General features: G+C 45.2%; 1 protein-coding gene across 23 annotated transcripts in view; it reads right to left on the bottom strand.

The window, feature by feature from the left end:
* ZMYND8 (zinc finger MYND-type containing 8) overlaps positions 1-19786 on the bottom strand; it is a 122647-nt gene that overhangs the window by 54136 nt on the left and 48725 nt on the right. For 10 of the 23 annotated variants that reach the window (XM_066387579.1, XM_066387583.1, XM_066387581.1 and 7 more), the window contains 8 exons: positions 19211-19429; positions 16174-16287; positions 13934-14026; positions 12475-12562; positions 8687-8742; positions 5775-5852; positions 4615-4730; positions 1821-1898 (listed from right to left, as the gene is read on the bottom strand). In XM_066387579.1, the coding sequence (XP_066243676.1) occupies positions 1821-1898; positions 4615-4730; positions 5775-5852; positions 8687-8742; positions 12475-12562; positions 13934-14026; positions 16174-16287; positions 19211-19429 (842 nt within the window). The remainder of the gene's footprint in view (positions 1-1820; positions 1899-4614; positions 4731-5774; positions 5853-8686; positions 8743-12474; positions 12563-13933; positions 14027-16173; positions 16288-19210; positions 19430-19786) is intronic. The other 13 variants (XM_066387594.1, XM_066387593.1, XM_066387600.1 and 10 more) reach the window with 4 other exon arrangements.

Here is a 19786-nt window from a genome sequence, read left to right as displayed (position 1 = left end):
AACCCGAATTCGTCTAGAATGCGTGCCAAGATTCTTAAATATATATATTCCATTTTTTAAAAATGACTTGCTTTGAATGGTTAATAAACGACCCACTAAACAAGCATGTTCTGTCATCAGGACTGAACGTGAACACAAACTTCGCCAAAACATAAAATAGGCTCAAAAGACTTAAGTCATCTTAGTCCATTAAAAAAATAATAACAACTCCCCTTTGGCTTTGGGTTGGTAGAGAATAAGAAAACTGTCACCGTATTCTAGACCACACCTCCCACGAGAAAATTATTCCCCAATCTCTCTCTTTTGCACTCAAACAATAAAAAGCTTTCCCTTTGAAAATGGAGGTTCTCCACAGGACGAGGATGACACGTTGGAAAGCCAAAACCCTAAGAGGAGGAGCACGGGTTTTGAATGTGAGATAATTCACATGGAAAATACTGAGGAAACAGCCCATGGCCTTTGGGAATGCGCCCTCCACTTCCCAGGCTGGTCCCCGTCTTCCTTCCTTCAATACCCACCCCACCCCCCACCCCCCACCCCCGTGTGCTCTGTGGAGATGACAGGAGAGCGTGGGCTGCTTTTCTGCAATCAGTGACCCGAGTAACTACAGGCAGGTGATGGGCACTCAATTCCCGTGCTCTGGGGAAGGCAGAGCTAATACAGAAACACCTGCGATAGAACTTGATCACGTATCACCCCCTCACCTCACCCCAGCTTGCAGCTGGGAATCTGGGGGGAGTGAGCTTCCCAAGGAGGCCTTTTGCATGTCACAGACCATAAACTCAAGCCTGGTGTCAAAGTGCAGGAAGCAGAGTGAACTGTGAGGACTTAAACCCACGGCCCGTCTAATGCAAGCTCCATCTACACCAGTGCTATCGGAAGTGCCCACACAGGACTCTGAACCCAATGCTGTCGCGTCTTCAAAGGTTTCCAAGAGAAACAAAATAGGAACATTTTAACATTAGTTTTACCCAAATTTTAACAGTAGGCATCTCATTCCTATTTTTAAATGAAAGCGTGGCCCTGGCCTGTTGGCTCAGTGTTAGAGCATCAGCCTGGCATGTGGATGTCCCAGGCTCGATTACCATTCAGGCACAAAGGAGAAGTGACCATCTGCTTCTACACCCAACCCCACCCCTCCCCTCCCCTCCCCTCCCCTCCTCCTTCTCGTGTTCTCTCTCTCTCTCTCTCTCTCTCTCTCTCTCTCTCTCTCTCTCTCTCCTGCAGCCATGGATTGGATCGAGCACATAGGCCCCAGGCGATGAGAAGCCTCCGCTCAGACACTAAAAATAGCCCAGTTGCAAGCATGGCCCCAGACGGGTTGCCAGGTAGATGCTGGTAGGGGCACATGGGGGAGTCTATCTTCCCTCCCCTCACTTGGAAAAGAAGAAAAAAAGAAAAAGCAACCCAGAAAAAAACAAAGCGTGTGCATGGAGCAGAATTCAGGGCACAGGCTGTCTGTCTACAATGCTCGGTGACACTGGATTATGACACAAACTAAAACTGGACACCCTAATGGTGTCTGCTCTCTCGGAGCGCTGCAAGTTACCAGCTTCTCAACCATTCCAACTTGCTGCTGTCTGGCTGCTGAGACCTGAGGAACCCATCTGCGGCCACACGAATGACCTAGACCCCACGTGTTACCCCTGGATGGGCTCTAAGAGTCTAGACCAGACAGGACAGATCTGAGGAGCAGGCAGGATCCCCAGGGCTGCAGCAGACAAACGATGCCCCTTCCCTGAGCCAGCCTCAGCGCTGTCATCAGTAAAACGGACGGTCACTGGGACCGTGTTTCCCGCACGCTGGTATCAGGACCTTACCTGTTTCTTCCCAGGTTCTTAAGTGCCTTCACTGAAGTTGCTTGGCAAGTGATTTCAGGAAAGGGAGTGTTTCTTTTCCTTTAAGCAGGCCCAGGAAATATTTAAAGGAAAATTAGATTTGCTTAACAATATAAAGCCTGTGGGGGCGGCAATGTCATGAGGCCGCGGAGTCACACATCTGAGCTACCTCTCTGGGCCTCAGGTTTCTCATCAGTAAAATGGGTATAAAAGCAGCTTTTACAAAAAGCACTTAGAGCAGTGCCTGCTGCATGGTTGGCCCTCAGTGAATGCCAGCTCTGCGGGAATTTAATATAATATGTTCTGTATTTTTATATAATCTTGTGGGTGGTCTATGAAATAAAACCCCAAAAAATCAAAAATCAAAATATTTCAAAGAACAAAAGGCATGAGATTACTCTCCTGAGAACACGCCTTGATTTGCCTAAGAGCCTTCTCAGGCTCCAATATTTGTTAACTTGACCACGAACATGTAACCGTCTGTGATATTTTTTATTCTGCTGTCTTGACCTATTTCACTGACACCTGTCCAGGCTCACGTGTTGGCTCTACAAGCCCAAAGCAAAGCTCCCTGCTCAGGGGACAGTGTGGAACCCCACCTTACAGCCTCTCTGCAGTCCGCCTGTCGTGTTCCTGGGTCTAGGCCCAGAGCAGCTGTGGACAGACCGGCCTCATCCACGTTAAGGACATCTCTGAGAACAGAGGGATGCTCACCCTTTTAGTAGTGGATTCCTCCGTCCCTGTCAGGGACTCCCTGCCCAAGGCCAACTGAAATATTTTTACAAGGCCAACATATCGTCACTCCACCACTGTGAGTGTCTGTAACACCATGCCCAATGCACGCCCACCACCCAGAATGAGCCCAAGAGCTCAGCACATTCCCTCCAAAGGGGAAGAGGACACCAAGCAGGCAAAAACAAAACCTCATGGACATCAGACTTGTGCTGCAGTCTTTTGCACAAACGTAGGAGCCCAGCTGTAGGGAGAAAACAGTCTCTGGAAACAGAGCCAGCAAAGCTCATGCCCCTAAGCCCCCTTCAATGGCTGTCAGGTTAGATAGAGTAAGAGGTCCGTGCAGAGTGCCTTAGCCAAAGGCACAACCAGAAAGTAAGCATCTGGGAACACTGGGTGCACCTGGGCCTATAGCCTCAGACTATCCGTATTAGGTTATATTATAGAATAAAAATAATCCCGAATCAAGAAGGTTAGCCCCTGTATGCTAGAATGAGGCAGGAGGATGTACAACCTGCCACCAATTCCTCCTGCTCTTCTGATAAAAGCCAGGCTCCTGACAACAGCCCATGTGATCCAGGCTTTGTCCGAGCCCTGAACCTCATGTCTTATCACGCCCTCCTCCCTCATCCTGTTCAAACCACACTGTGCTCCTGGCTTTCACTGAGCACAATGGGCCTTGGCCCTTCCCAGCCTGAGTCCCTGCTCTCTGGGGCCCCACCACCCAGGTCTGCACTGGGTTCCACCGTTACCTCCCGACCTGAGACCTCAGAGCTGCTTCGTTTACTTGTGTATGTTCCCCACTAGGACGTGAGCCTTTTGACGGGACAGAGACAGTAATCTGCTTACCTAACCCTAAAACCCCGGCACCCAGCACACAGCCTGGCCCAACACAGGCACCAAATACCTATATTTCTTTGAATGAACAAATCAATGAATTTTTTTTTTCAAGATTTCAAACAAAAAAAAAATGGTCAAAATCAAATAAAGGGTAATAATACCTCCTATCAAACCCACGATCATCTCGGCTAACTTCCATTCCGCCTCCTGACACTGGACGGCCTGGATTCCTAGTAAATGATTTTGTAGATTACTTTGGAATGCACTCTTTCCTTGGATTGGCAAGATGACAAGCAAAACTTAACAAGGGGAGCGGTATTTCAGATTCCGGTGTTGTTCAAAATTGTCAAGTGTAGGTTCTATATAGTCTGTGGCTGTGTGTAACATTTAGTATTATGTCTTTTAAAATAGTCTCCGCTACACACTCGCACACTTTGTCCAACTGCTCGGTGGGGCTTCCACGGGGCTTTCTGCCTTACTGAATCCTAACGTAACCGGCTAACATAGAGCTTGGATACGAAGTGCTGCTCATCCCGCTCTACCCGTTGTTCTCCAGCACGCGGGGGCTGTGCTCTAAGGAGAACTAACTGCTAAGTCGCTGGAATAATTCACTCGGCTGTGAGCGAGGGAGAGGGAAGGGGACGGCTGGGGGGAGGGCTCACACTTGTCAAAACAGCAGCCCTTTATAATTTCCCATTTTCGCTTCAGAGAAACAGGAATGGGGCGGGGGGTGGGGGTGGGGGCGGGGACCAGACTACCCAGCACAACGATAGGCGATCCATTTACTGGTCATCTGGGGAAAGGGTTCTGATCCCCGAGAGCATTATTTCAAAAACCCAATTTGCACAGCAGTTTTGATTTACTCCAGAAAAATAAAATAAAATTAAAATTAAAAAAGGGGGGGGGGGGAGAGAAGAACAGCATTTAAAATCGCCATGGAACCTTATCCCAGTGCTGGTTTCTCCAAAACAAGCAGGAAAGCAAGATTCTTTTCTAATGTACCTGAAAAAAACTGAAGCCCAGGTGCTAATCAGGCTTAACACCACGGCACAGGACAGCAGCCTGAAACTTACAAGATCACCGGTTGGTATCGTGACAATCAACAAAAGGACAGCCGCACCCGCCGCTCCTTCTCGTCCCCACTGACAGGAGTATCAAAGGTTCAGTGAAAGCGACACGTTTGTAGCCCGTTTTTAACTCCCACCTGTCGTGTTGTCCAAAGAAACGGGCATCAACCTGCCCATCCTTATCCCTCAGAGCTTTTGCAGGCCAGAATGGGAACCCCTTCAGTTTTGCCCAGACCAAAGGATGTGGGTTGCTCTAGGAAAAGAAAAACAAAACCCAGAGTCTGTATGTATTCGACAGCAAGGTGCACACATAAAGCCAGGCGTCTGAGGATAAAGCAAAGGAGAGGTGGGAGAGGCCACAAATTCCAAGTGAACTATTTCAAACCCTCTCCCCGGGGAGTGTCTCCCGAGGAGGCGTGCGGCCGGCAGGCCTGGGCGAAGATGGGAAAGGGGTTACGTGGTGAAGCCAAGAACTGAGAGCACTGACAGAACGGGAATGGAATCCTGCTTGTGTGGTCATTACCCGGGTGGCCGGGGGCAAGAGACTCCACCACTCTGGGCGACGGAGACAGGACCACTTACAGCCTCTGCCATGTTGGGGGATTAGTGTGCATTGTGTCTAGCACGTAGTAAGGGGCAGTTTTAGCCATTTTTATTCTTTATGGAGGGCTACTCAAATCCGTAACAACTGAGGTGTCCTTCTCCAAAGGCAGGAAGAGACATCCACTATTGTTTTCATTCTCAACTGTGCCTGCCCAATCTTGTCCCCCAATAAACTATCCTCCCCCCGCCCCCCCGCCAGCAGCCCACTCCAAAACTGCACTTGCCTCTGTAGAACACCAGTTTGGAAAATGCAGACCCGTGGGAAAGCAGGGGTGGTTTTTCTCCCCCAGCCCCCACCCCCCGCCACCATATTTGGAGAGGCCATGGACTTCATCCAAGGAGGTATTGCCAAACCTCTTAAAATAGATTTGTAAATGACACGCTCATTGAACACTCGTGTCATTATCTGCATGACTCTGGCGAATCCCCATACTCTTGAGGAAGCTCCGTTTACTCAGAATCCTGCAGTCTGCCGGGCTAATAAATCCAGCTACCGTGCTACCCTGACCCGTGAACACACAGCTGGAGAGGTTTCTCCTACCTGCATTACTTTTTCCCTCTGCCAGAACTTTATCGTTAAAACAATTATTTAAAAACTGCAAAGTTCAGTCGAACAAGCCACCTAGAGAAAGTGGTCTTGGGTAGTCATCCAGGCACAGAGCTCAGAAAAGGAAGGAAAGGAAATCCAACTTACACAAGGCTCACAAAACCAGTTATCTCGTTTTTGGCAAGCAGCTAAGTAACACTCTGGACACACTTCAATTTCATTCATCTGTAAGGCAAAGAGGGAGTTAGAATGTGACATCCCGGGGACCTTACATTTATTTCTAGGCCCTCAGGAAATGCAAGGCAGTATTGGCAAATGACCTTAGCTAAACCAAGTCACACTCCAAGGAACTAACTGCCTGTAGTGTGCCCAACACTTCCCACGCAGCCCAAGCTGCCATCGTCTCTCTCGGGAACATGTTTCCCAGCCTCCGCTATGGTTCACTCCCCCCAGAAGGTCTGCAGAGCCTTCTGGAAACATCAATTTGACCTTGTCCCTCCCCTTATACCAGTGGTTCTTCATCAGGGCCATTTAACAGCTCCAGAAATATGTGGCAGTGTCTGGAGACATTTTTGGTTATCACAACCAGGGGAACGGGAGGAGTGGCAACAGAGATTTATGATATATAAGGCAGTCACTACAAAAAAAGAATTCTTCAGCCTCAAAAATGTCAGCACAACCACCTTGCTGTCCTTCTCCCTCTTGAGACAGTACATTCCCCTAAAGTACCACCATGTCTTAGAACCAAGAGCCCGGCAGTTCCCATCATGGATCTGAATTCAGACTCCACTATTTCCCAGAGGAAGAAAATAGCAACTTGGCCCTGGCCGGTTGGCTCAATGGTAGAGCATTGGCCTGGCGTGCAGGAGTCCTGGGTTCGATTCCCAGCCAGGGCACACAGGAGAAGCACCCATCTGCTTCTCCACCCCTCCCCCTCTCCTTCTCTCTGTATCTCTCTTCCCCTCCCGCAGCCAAGGCTCCATTGGAGCAAAGTTGGCCTGGGTGCTGGGGATGGCTCTATGTGGCCTCTGCCTCAGGCACTAGAATGGCTCTGGTTGCAACAGAGCGACGCCCCAGATGGGCAGAGCATCGCCCCCTGGTGGGTATGCCGGGTGGATCCTGGTGGGGCGAATGCGGGAGTCTGTCTGACTGCCTCCCCGTTTCCAACTTCAGGGAAAAAAAAAAAAAGAAAACGAGGTCCCTAGAAGGACTCGAGTAGCATGGCCACGGTCTCACCACAGCAACGTGGCAGGGCCAGGGCTTGAACTCGAGCAGTGGGGCTCCAAAGGCCATGCACGTCACCACTGCCCTGTTAGTTGCTATATCTTCTTCCCACCATGAGACTTCTTTTTATCTCCTGCATCACGCAAGGTGCCAAATACACAGCAGGCACTCAATTAATTATTCATTAATTTCATAATTATAAGCATAGCTGAAAAATGAATGCTGGGATATAATACCTCCTTCTACCCAGTCTACTCCCATTCTAATGGCGCTGGGTAGAACAAAACGGTAACCAACAGGTCCCAGACATCCCTGGTTCTGGAGCCCACAAAGCAGTACTGTGCTGCCAACAGACAGATTCAAAAATGCCAGACAGCCCGACCTGTGGTGGCACAGTGGATAAAGCATCAGATCTAGAATGCTGATGTTGCCTGTTTGAAACCCCAGGCTTGCCTGGTCAAGGCACATATGGGAGTTGATGCTTCCTGCTCCTCCCCACTTCTTTCTTACTCTCTTCTCTAAAAATAAATAAATAAATAAAATCTTAAAAAAAAAAATGCCAGACAGAGAATCTGGGTTCAATAACTGCCACCTTGGGGCACCTACCAATTAAAGGCCTACATTTCAGCTCCCAAATCCAGAGAAACAAATTAACTCCCCAAGGGGAAAAGGACTGAACAACTCGCCCACCCAAGTCTCTAAATCACCAATTAATTAACAGTATCCAAAACAGTCCATGATGACTTGTCATCAAAGAAATACAAACCAAAATCACAGGAGATGTCACCATTTCTACTGATCACACTGAAGGGAAAACTTCTGTACAAGTATTTTATTTTTTTTCTGATTAGAACTTCCAGTACTGGAAAGAACACAGAAACTACCACCCACGCCCATCCGTTCCAGGTTGTCATGCAAGTTGCTACAGCTTTTCCAAAAGACAGCAGGAAATATCTATCTAAAACTTCTGCCACATTTACCACCTTAGACCTGGTAGGTATATCTCTAACAATTCTATCAAGGCAATCATCAGAACACCCATTAAGAAATTCTGTTCTGTTCTGTGTGTCTAATTACCTAGGAAAACACACAAACTAGGTGAAATAGGTAATTATAAAACTCTATGTAAATATGTAGACATGAACATATCCTCAGAAATCCAAATGTTTTCCTTATGAACGAATGAACCAATCAAATACACAGACAGGGTGATGACCATCACATCTCAGGCTCTTACTCTGATAACAGGGATCTAAGAAAGAAAGCCTTCCTTGTACCATTCCTGCCACCAGCCCGTCCCACAACCACTTGAGCCTCAGGGTGCACAGCCCAGGAAGTTCGTTTCATCATCACACCTATTGGTATTTACAAGAGAGGCAGACTCGGCTGGACACCTGAGCTTCTCTCTGAGAAAAGTCAGGATCATTCCCCAAATAATGTCAAAAACCAAACATCATCTGCAAGAAGACCGAGAAGGACCTGATTCAATGCCACAGGCTGTGGGGTGAAGAAATTGTGAACTCTATCTAAGCAACCAAGCAAATTCAGGATGTCCAGTGCTTGACCATGACTCAAAGCTCAAGAACAGACAGTCATTTCCATCCATCTCCTTTAGATCACGGGTGGCTACGGTAAGGGTGCTCTAGTCTAGAACATACCATGGATTCACTCCATGTCGCTTTTACTTTTCTTTAAAGAGAGGGGGAGCTGTCTGGGTCTCAGCAAATTCTAACACCACTCTCGCTACCCACTGGGAGATACTGCGCGTGGAAACTTCAGCCTCCCCAACCCTCACTGCTGGCCACGTGTAAAACACAACAGGGGGAAACACATACCTCATGCTCACAGATTTTGATGACTACTTTTGCTATTTGCGTCAATTTGTGATTTCCTAGGGGAATAAGAAAATAGAATTAATTCAAATGAAAACTTGGAACACCCAGCCTTGGGATTCTATTTCCACTTAACAATCTTTTAACTTGCGCTTTCCCCCAGGATGAAGCCTTTAAAGGCTAAACACCAGAAGGTTCTGGCTTCTAATACCGGTTCAAATGATGCAACTTCTCCCATAAATGTCAACCAAACTTCAGTGCTTTGATGTCATCTTTTTTGAAACTGAGCAATATGTGGATAAATATGTGAAAGATGCTTTTATATTTTAAAGGCTCAAGTTAGTGGGAAGGAGCACTACTCCACCCACTGACCCAGATTCCAACCCAAGAAGACTATGGGAGAAAGAAGACACTCCGTTAAACAGCTCTGGTGTACCCAGTGCTTCAAAACACACTTTCTTGTTAACGCCTCAAGAAGCCATAATAGGAAGCAAATAGGAATATTTCCATTTCATTAATGAGTAAGCCACGGCTCAAGAGTCATCACTTACATGAGCCCACTTAGTTAATTAGTTAAAGATCCGGCCCCAGATCTAACACTAAATCCCTTAACTTTACACTAAACCAGAAGATGGTCAGAAAGCCAGGCTTTCTTTAAATGTTACTTTATTAGCAGAAATTTAATATTTCTTGACAAAAGATTTCACACACACACACACACACACAAACACACACACACCTAGATTTCTGGCTTGCCTTGAAAATTCTGATCTGATAAATCTGTATCCAACAAACAATGAAGTGTCCAGTGGCACCCTGCCAGTCCAGGCAGGAGTGCCCTGTTCTCCAAGGTCTCCTGCTCTACCCACAGTTAGGGTTGGGGTCAATGCTTGCCCCCTGGCTGGTGCTATTCTCCCACCAGTCCTCATTCAGTAGTTTATGTGTTTGAGCTTACCATCTTTACACAAATTCTAAATGTCTAGTGACTCCCGTTCCTCTCTGCACTCCAATCCTGCTACTGAGCTTACAATGCAAAACGTGTGCTTTAAGAAAACATATACCGGCCCTGGCCGGTTGGCTCAGTGGTAGAGCGTCGGCCTGGCGTGCAGAAGTCCCGGGTTCGATTCCCAGCCAGGGCACACAGGAGAAGCGCCCATCTGCTTCTCCACCCCTCCCCCTCTCCTTCCTCTCTTGTCTCTCTCTTCCCCTCCCGCAGCCGAGGCTCCATTGGAGCAAGGATGGCCCGGGCGCTGGGGATGGCTCCTTGGCCTCTTCCCCAGGCGCTAGAGTGGCTCTGGTCGCAACAAAGCGACACCCCGGAGGGGCAGAGCATCGCCCCCTGGTGGGCAGAGCGTCGCCCCCTGGTGGGCGTGCCGGGTGGATCCTGGTTGGGCACATGCAGGAGTCTGTCTGACTGTCTCTCCCCGTTTCCAGCTTCAGAAAAGTACAAAAAAAAGAAAGAAAAAAAAACATATACCCATTTGTACACCTTTCCTTAAAGGTTACGTAGAAGTCTATGCTAGACCCAAGGGTATGCAGAGAACAAGACATGGAGTCTGCACTTAAAGAGCTCATATACTGGTGAGGAACTGAAACCAAGACAGCATCATCCAGAAAGTATAATAAATGCTGCCACAGGGAAATACAGGTACTGTGACAGTCCCTAACAATAGTATGTGACGTGTTCTAGGACTAGGTCACGAGGAAAAGCTCTTTAGAAGACTGAGAAGATGAGACTGAAGAATAAGAAAAAGCCAGCAAGACAGAGTTCAAGACTGTCCCATCAGGGGACAGAAAGACCTGGGGATAAGAGGGACAGAACACTGGAAGATCTGCTGGCCAGAAGGTAAACAGAGAGGATTGTGGGAGAGAAGCTGGGGCAACTGGAAAGGTGCCAGGAGGAGGTTTCTCTGTCCAGATGGTTCAATCCTCTAAATCAGTGGTCCCCAACCTTTTTTGGGCCACGGACCAGTTTAATGTCAGAAAATATTTTCACAGACCGGCCTTTAGGGTGGGACGGATAAATGTATCACGTGACCGAGACAAGTGTCAAGAGTGAGTCTTAGACAGATGTAACAGAGGGAATCTAGTCATTTTTTAAAAATAAAACATCGTTCAGACTTAAATATAAATAAAATGGAAATAATGTAAATTATTTATTCTTTCTCTGCAGACCAGTACCAAATGACCCACGGACCGGTACCAGTCCGCAGCCCAGGGGTTGGGGACCACTGCTCTAAATCCATGAACACACAACTGACAAAACTTTATCCAGAACATAAAGCTCTCCTACACTTGAGTAATGAAACACAAAAACCCCATTTTTTTAAAGAAGTAAAAGATTTTAAAAGGTATTTTACCAAAAGATACACAAATGACTTAATGAGCACATAAAAAGATATTCAATACCATTAGTCACTGCAAAAAGGCAAATTAAAACCGTTATGATAAAATATTTCATACCTTCAGAAATGGCTAAAATTAAAGACAGACAATACCAAGTGTTAACAAAGAATATGGAACTACTAAGACTCATATATACTCTGCTAGGAATACAAAATGATACAGCCACTTGGCAAATGCAAATCAAATACAAACCTAATCAATGGTCTAGCAATACCACTCCTAGGTATTTACCCAAGAGAAATAAAAACAAATGTCCACACAAACACTTGTACAAGAATATTCAGAGTTGGCCCTGGCCTGGCTCAGTGGATAGAGCATCATCCCGGCAGAAAGGTCATGGATTCAGACCCTACTCAGAGCACACAGGAAAAGCAACCAACAAATGCACACAGTTGATTCTTCTCTTTCTCTCTCCCTCTCCCTTCCCACCCCTCCCTTTCTCTCTCACATTCTCTCAAATCAATGGGAAAACTTTTTTTTTTTAAAGAATGTTTACCGCAGCTTTGTTCATAACAGCCAAAAGCTGAAAACAAAAATATCCATCAGCAAACAACAAGGTGAATGGATAAAATGTATGTTGATTAAACAACACTCAGCAATAAAAAGAAATGAACCACTGATACACACAAAATGGATGAATCCCAAAATATATTATGCTGCATTAAAGCAGCCAGACACAAGAGTGCAGAGCACGCTCTATGACTCCATTTACATGAAATTCTAGCATATGCAAAACTAATCAATAGTTAACATATTTACTGGAAAAGAGGAAAGGGGGAATATAATAGGAGGATGAAAATGTTCTAGATCAGTGGTTCTCAACCTTTCTAATGCCGTGACCCCGCAATACAGTTCCTCATGTTGCGGTGACCCCAAACCAAAAAATAATTTTGGTGGCTACTTCATAACTGTAATTTTGCTACAGTTATGATTCGGAATGTAAATAACCTGATATGCATTATGTATTTTCCGATGGCTTTAGGCGACCCCACCGGGGTCACGACCCACAGGTTAAGAACCGCTGTTCTAGATCTTGATCTTATTTGAGGTTGTGGTCACATATATATCAAACATGTAGAATATACAGGTTAGATCTGTGCAGTTTATTATATGTAATTCTTCCTCCATTACAATCAAGTCTTTAAAAAGGACAGGTGGCCGCAGCATTGCATAGCCACTAGCCAGTGAGGATGTCCGCTCTTACTTAAAATACACAGTCACTGGCCCCTACTAAGTAATGTTAGCAATCTATACACAAATATTGTGAGATACCGGCCCTGATGCATGAAAAGAGAGCCTGATTTTTTTTTTTTTAATGAAAAGTGGAAAAAAGGCTAACACACACAGCACACGCTCTTTTTCCAGGCGCTATCCACGCCACTCACCCCCATTGTAAATGATGCAGTTGTGCAAAATCCACTTGGCATCGGCCAGGAAGGCTTCGGTGCAGCCATACATTTTCTTCTTAGCGTTCTGGGCAGAGAAGCCAGAGCAGAGTCACCGGTGAGTCTACACAAACCACAGCCACCAACACCTGCGTCCCCCGCATAATTTTCTTAGCCGTCATTTGCCAAATTAATTAATGCTGCTTCTCATTTCCCCAGATGCTATTCTAGTTGAGATCTGTAATTCTGTAAGAATGCATTCACTGAATTTATTGCGCTAACCTGAATTTCTCATTTTACAGCAGCTGTCCTTGATCAGCACCTTAGTCCAATGAATCAGGACATTACACAGATTTGTGTATTTTATTATTATTTGTAGTAGCCTTCCATAAGCCTCGTGACTGAGAAGTCAATGAAGCGGTTATTACCACCCCCATTTTCTAGACGGGCACCAAGGTCTGGGGGCGCTTAGGAACGTATCCAGAGTTCCACAGCCGGAATTTATGAAGCTAGAACTCGGACCCTATCTTTCCCCCCCCCCCCCGAACCTCGTCTTTTTTGAATGCCTTCTTTCTAGAATACCAGGCGAGTAGGTGCCATCTTGCCTGGCCTGCGATGGTACAGTGGATAGGGTGTCCACCTGGAATGCTGAGGTCGCCCGTTCGAGACCCCAGGCTTGCCTGGTCAAGGCAAATACGAGAAGCAACTATAAATTGATGCTTCCCAACCCTCCCTCCCTCCTGGCTTTCTTCCTCTCTCTCTTTCTCCTCTAAAATTAATAAATAAAATCTTTTTTGAAAAAAAAACAGCTGCCAGCTTCCAAAAGCAGGTTGGATTTACTGCTTGGGGTCATCCGTGCAAATAACACTAAGTAGTATTTTCTTCTTATCCATGCTTTCTTGCCCCAGATTTTGGTGCGAATAATTTGAAAATCAGCACCAGGATGTTGTGCACAATCTAAAGGGTTGCAAGGGTAATTTTCAACATGGAAGTTCAGCATGAATTTTTAAAACACCTTCAGGCTTTCAAGCAACACCCTTGTAGGTAGAATGAGTCAAATGCTATGAAACCGTAAATGTATTGCCCATGTGAACGTTTCCCAGACATTTAATTTCCTCTTCCTCCCTCCTGCTGCAATCATTAGCACCTCCGATAGGGAAGATCAGGATCAAATCACTAATCCTTAGAAGCTATGACTTTTTCACATAAAGAACTAGAATCACGAGCAGAAGTAATACTTGGAGCTAATCAGTGGACTTCAACACTCCACTGCAATCCTTGAAAGACTTGTCATAGAAGAAATTAGGAGATAAAAAGTTCTTCCATCCCAATAAAAATGGTGCGGAGGCAATGTAGGGAAACCATCTAACTGGAGACAGGGCACAAATAATGAGGGAGGATCCTTGGTCATCTCGACAACTGTGGGCTACGACGGTGAGGTTCTCAGGTGAAGGCCAACCTTTTCCAATGTACAAAGGTCCATGGGGTGGAAGATGTACTCTGCGTAGTCGGGATGCTGTTCCAAGGGAACAGGCTTCTGGAATGCGTCTGTCTATAAAAGAAAAGATGTACACACATGGACACAAACCCATCACTGCTCCGGAAGCCCGGGAAGCGAGGCCAACCAAGCACTTTCAAAACGGGCACAACTCTTCGGACAACGTGGTGCTTAAAGTTTTCAAAAGCATGACTTTGAGGAGCTCCCCACATCAGTTCCCCTTCTGATTCTGCCTGTTTATCCATAATCATGGGCCCACTTGTGTTCTAGTTTTCTCTTCTTTTCCAGATAGATGCAAACAACAGGTCGCGTCCTCTAATACAGGGTGCGGCCAAAGTAGGTTAACAGTTGTTTGTGTGGAAAATAATACAATAATTAATAAATAATATTATAAGAATAAACTCTTCCATGTACTCACAACTACACACCTACTTTTGCCACACCTTGTATTAGATTGACAAGAACAACTCACTATCAGTTACTTTAGACCTGAAAAAAGCTTATCCGTCCACTGCAAATGCCCACAATCCAAACTGACTGAGGGTGAGATGTAGCTGCACCTAGAGATGACGCACCAAATCAAGTGCGTCAAATGGGGGGGGGGGGGGGGGGCCAGCATTTTAAACAGGGAGATTTTGCTCCTCCTTTGAGAGCCAAATTACCTTTAACACAGAAACTATGTAAAAGCTTTTCATCTTGATCCATTTTCTTAAACCCTACTTGAATCAGCTGAAAATGCAAGCCTGGTTTGTTGGTATTTAATTATCAATTAAAAAAAAAGATTAAATTAAACACCAAAATACATTCAAGCAAGACATCAGAATGGGTTACCATTTGCAGTCATCGGAGACCTTTTTATCCGGGATGAAAGTGTGGCCATTTTAGGTTTAAAAGACGCTACCATGAAATCAGCAACTCTATCCCCTGATTGATTTTATACCAAACAATTTATGTAAAAAATTGACACCCTCTCCAATTTTTCTTTTTGGTTTACAATTCCACAGTGTTGACAAGTCTACATGACTCTATTATTCCTTTTGTAAACAGTCCTCAGCAATATAATTAATTTTTAACAGCCTATGAAAAGCAGGAAGTAATTCCTTGTCACTCAACATATGAAAACTCCATAGTTTTAAGTTTGTCTTTTTAACCAAAATGAGACTATACACTTTTGCTTCCATTGACGGACATTTTATTAAAGAGACAAAAAGGTTCCCAATTTAGCAATACCCAGTTGGCATCCTCTAAATCTTTTTCATCATGATATCATGTATCAGTATATAATCTCAAAATTAAAGCTTTCCTTTTTTTAAAAAAAAAAAGAAATTAAACCACAGTGGCTACTAACTACACTGAGATTCTACATTCCTAGATGTTCACTTGACTTAGAAGGCAAACTCAACAGTTTCACAAGGTTTACTATTGGTCCATCGGGTGCCTTTGTGCAATCAGAAAAAGAGAACTCCATCCTCAAGTGTCTGCAGGTAAAATGTCATGAAAACACTGATTAAACTGGCATAACTCATTATTTTTAGAAGCAAAGTATTTTACTGCCCTCTTCCTGAAAAGTGTCACAATTAAACTGAAGCCACCAACCATGGCTACGATCAGACTGGCACTTGGTAGAGAAACCATGTTAAGTATACAACGTGCCATCTGAACGTGACAACCCTGCGTTCACATCACACTGTCCTTAAGGGGCAGAGGCTGTGCATCAAATCCCATTGCAACACTGAAGGAACTAAGCAAGTTCTCACCGTTCATGGGAAATCTCCCTGGTTGAGTTTTACTTGAAGGTTCCGTCATCAGGCCTGGATTACAAATAAACGGGGTTGTACTCAGCTCCCTCATTGCAAGGGCATTTTACTAATTCCTATGGAAAGGTATAAACGTCCCCTTACCCAAGAGGGCAGGTATGAGGTTTCACTATATAACCAATCAGAAAATTAAATGCCCATCAACTTTATCCGCTATATGTCATTTCCCAGTTAAAGTCCTCGAGGACACAGAATGCTCATTATAGAGAGTTGAATGCAGTCCTACCTTATGTTTCGTTTACAGATATTGGATTCGGGCACATAGGAAGGGCTAACGAGTACGCACAGGTGTCTGATACGCTAGAGCTGCGTGGAATCGGCTGTTAACAGAATAAAAGTCACCACTTCCATTTACGCTTGTACCAATAGGAACTTTCTTCTTACCCCCGGCTGTTTCATTTTCTGAATGGCAAACTTGAGCAAGTAGGACAACTGTTCGATGGTGAGCATTGTCATGGCTTTACTCTGGGTCTCGATGCATTCTGCTACCGTAATCTTCTACAAGTCAAAATCACACAAATGTCCGGTTAGAAAAAAAAAAAAGAGTTACTATCCGCCAATTGGTTTCCCTTGCTTCCAAATTTTCCAGTAAGCGCACACATAAAAAAGAATCTCCAAACGAGACCAGACGTTTCGCTTGCCAAGGACTGCAAGCTACTTGACCATATGCTGGGATCAGTGGATGAGAGTTAGAAGCACACCAATCCATGAATTACCTCACTGGAAGAGTTCTGTGCGCATGAAGAAGACAGACTTGGAGAAAGACTCAGCAAGGCAGGGACCTGAAAATCATCATTATGACAACGTTGGGTTTCAAGAATGGGATGAGAGGAAATGCCACTGACACTTTCAGGGCAATCTCTTCTTCTAATGAATCAGCCACTTATCCTGATCTGAAGATTCTGAGCTACCTCTTTCAGGAAACTGACAAGGCATTAAGTCAATGACATTATTGATGGAAAGGGACAGTCTTCACATAGAAAGAACCCAAGGGGGATGGAAGCGAACTAATAATAAATATGACTTAACTCCCTGTCACCACTGATGTGAATCCACTCAGAACATTCTGGCAAACTACGTGAGAAGCATAGTCTAGCTGTCCATCTCCATGGGCAATAAATGTCATTTTATAAGGGAAATTCCCATCAAAGAAGAAGCCCAGAGAAACGTCTGAAACTGGGTTCCGCTATGCAAACCGAGTCCTCCATCTCAGCGCTTCGGAATCCTTCTGTAGCAACAACAAAAATAGCGAAGTCTGATGATGTCAATAAACACTCTTTAACCATCTGTGTAAGAGAGCTGAGAAAAATCTTCTCCAACTAATTTGGATTTTATTTCCTTCCTTCTCATCTCTGGCTCTTCCAAAAGGAACTTTCAGATGTGTCTGGTTGTCGAGGAAAAGGACAACAGAAGAGTCGTTCTGAAGCTGAAAACAGTGCATGACGTGAGTGTCTAACTGCTTGGCGACCAGAGCCTGGAGCAGCAAGCATGCCTTCTCAGCTGACTGCCCTCCCAGTTTACCCCGGAAGAACACTGGGCCCTGAAACCTTAGACCTAGCACATCTGTTTGTTTGAATTCCTGTTCGTTTCCAGGGAACTTATCCATGGCGAACACTTGGGCTGCATGGTCAACTGTCATTCACCTCCTCTGCCCCGCCCCTCTTCAATCTCTTGCTCCTGGCTGTCAGTGCCTGTTACCCACAATATAGACTAAAAGTGCCAGACAAGTGTGTTTCAAGCTTTTTCTGCATAAGGACAGGTGATCTGATCCTGACCTATGAACCCAAGGACAAGTCAGCTGGAGGCTGATGGGCCAAGTCTTTCTGCTTGATGGAAAGAGATGTGAAGGGAGACACTCCTATGGGGCCTTCCTGTCCAGCCACCTGTGATAAAATCCCCGGCAGCCATCTTAGGCCACACAGGGACAATCCACCGCCACAACCACATGGAAAGAGTCTGGCTCTGAACAAACCCTGGCCTGGCCCTGCCTCTGGGTTTTTCCTACGCATGATAATAGAACTCTATTGTTTCAGCCACCTTTCATCAAGAGCTATTATTTGCAGCAAAAGGATCCTTTCTGAGCCACTATCTTTTTTTGGAAAACCATCAAACAATTTTAAGGAAGGGAAGATCTGTCTGATCCAGACCCAGGAAACAGAGAAAGGCTCCAGTTCCCACATTCAATGTAGAAAATGAGGTCAGACTCTGACAAGAGGGTAGCTGAGCCAATCCTGTTCTGCAAATCTTCCCCCAGAGAACCACGGGCCACCTTTTGCAATTTTAGGGGCAGAATACCATTAAAATGTCATCATCACCCTACTGACTGAATGTCTAATTTCTTTTCTATACTTGTTACTTGTCTCCATTTCCTACCCAAAAGCAGTAACACAGACACTGTCCTATAGCTTGCTTCCCCCCCACTAATGACATCTGAGAGAACTTTCCATTTCACACCTAGAAAGCTTCCCTCATTTGAGATCCAATTGCAATATACCTTTGAATCCAAGTGACAGTGCACATTAAATGATTTTGAAGACACCTCAGAATAGTGTAAAGCGTAGTAATTGTTTTAATGAAGAGTGTTTTGACTTTGCTGCAAATGAAATAAACATAACGTTCCCTTCACTAAGCCAGTGTGCTTCCTTCGGCCTGGGGGCCTGAACTGGCAGCCCTCTACCTAGGATCTTCCTCACTATGGCTGCACGGCTCACTCCTCTTCATCCGAGTCCTTCTCAAATCCTACGAAGGCTTCCTGGATTTCTCAGTTTAAAATGGAAACAACTTGCACCCTCCTCGCTCCCTAGTCTCATCTTCAATTCATTTTCTCCAGAACACCCTCCTGCTAACATACTGTATATATTTTATTTCTTCTGCCGTTTTTGTCCTTTCCTCCTGAAAAGAAATGTGATTCGTGCCTCTTTGAGACTGCTGCCGGTTCCCTAGCACCTAAGAAGAACGGGAGAAACAGTGGTTGCCTGAAGGAAAGTTTCCCATGGCAACCACATGGAACAAACAACCAAAATTGGTCTTCCTAGCTTGGCTACTGCCAAGGATTCAATGATGTCGCAAGAGACAGCATCCAAGAAAGGGAAAGGGGAAAACAACTTTTCAAAAAGATGTCAAGACTCGTAAGTTAACATCTGAAATGTTCGTTACAAAAGAATCAAGAGAAGGTGGCAGATCTCAAAGCGATCCGAAGACTCAGGAAGAATCAAAAAGAACACTCGGTGTAACTGTCTCTCCAGGAGGCCACACTGCCCATGTTGGTCCAAAAAAAGGGGTGACCAGGAAAGAGCAGGTGGAAAGCAAGAAATTTCTCTTTTCCCCGTTTGTGGATGATTTGAAGAGCTCAAAATGAAAGGAAGAAAGCAGAAGGAGAAGAAAACGAGGCAGGTAACGCATCCAATCGTCAGGAACTAACCTCACATTCAGGACAAAACCAGTCCCCCTCTGGTTCCGATGTCAGTCTCAGACACTTAGCGTGATAAACCCGGGGACAGAGCTCACAGCAAAGGACTTGGCCTTCCCGGTGACAAACCCAGCAGTAGAAATCATTTCGTCCATCCTGCGGTACAACATCAACAGGGTCTGTGGTGAGTGGCTGCTTCATATAGTAAAACGGACCATGTCTTAGTTCTGACTGAAATGTAGGCAAGAAAGACAGGTTTGGTTTCAAAACAAATGTGCATTCTCAAAAGAAATTTGAACAAACACATCAATAAACAACAACAAACGAAAATTACAGCATTTCATACATTTATTAAAAAGCCATCTTGGATTACTCTACTATATACAGAGTTTATAGATAATTTTACATATTAACATTTCTTTATTCCTTTCTCTTTTAAAAGGACAAAGATTGAAAAGCTGGTGTCTAAGAGTTAATAGGTAGTCCTATGGCAGGATAGCATAACGGCTATAACCCAGCCATACTTGGGCTCAGATTTTGATTCTATCAGCTGCATGACCCTGGGCAAGTCTCTTAACCTTGCAGTTT

Source organism: Saccopteryx leptura, chromosome 5 (assembly GCF_036850995.1).
Source record: "Saccopteryx leptura isolate mSacLep1 chromosome 5, mSacLep1_pri_phased_curated, whole genome shotgun sequence".
Classification (NCBI taxonomy): domain Eukaryota; kingdom Metazoa; phylum Chordata; class Mammalia; order Chiroptera; family Emballonuridae; genus Saccopteryx; species Saccopteryx leptura.
Note: the sequence above shows the minus strand (reverse complement) of the source record. Positions and strands in the feature narration are given on the sequence as shown.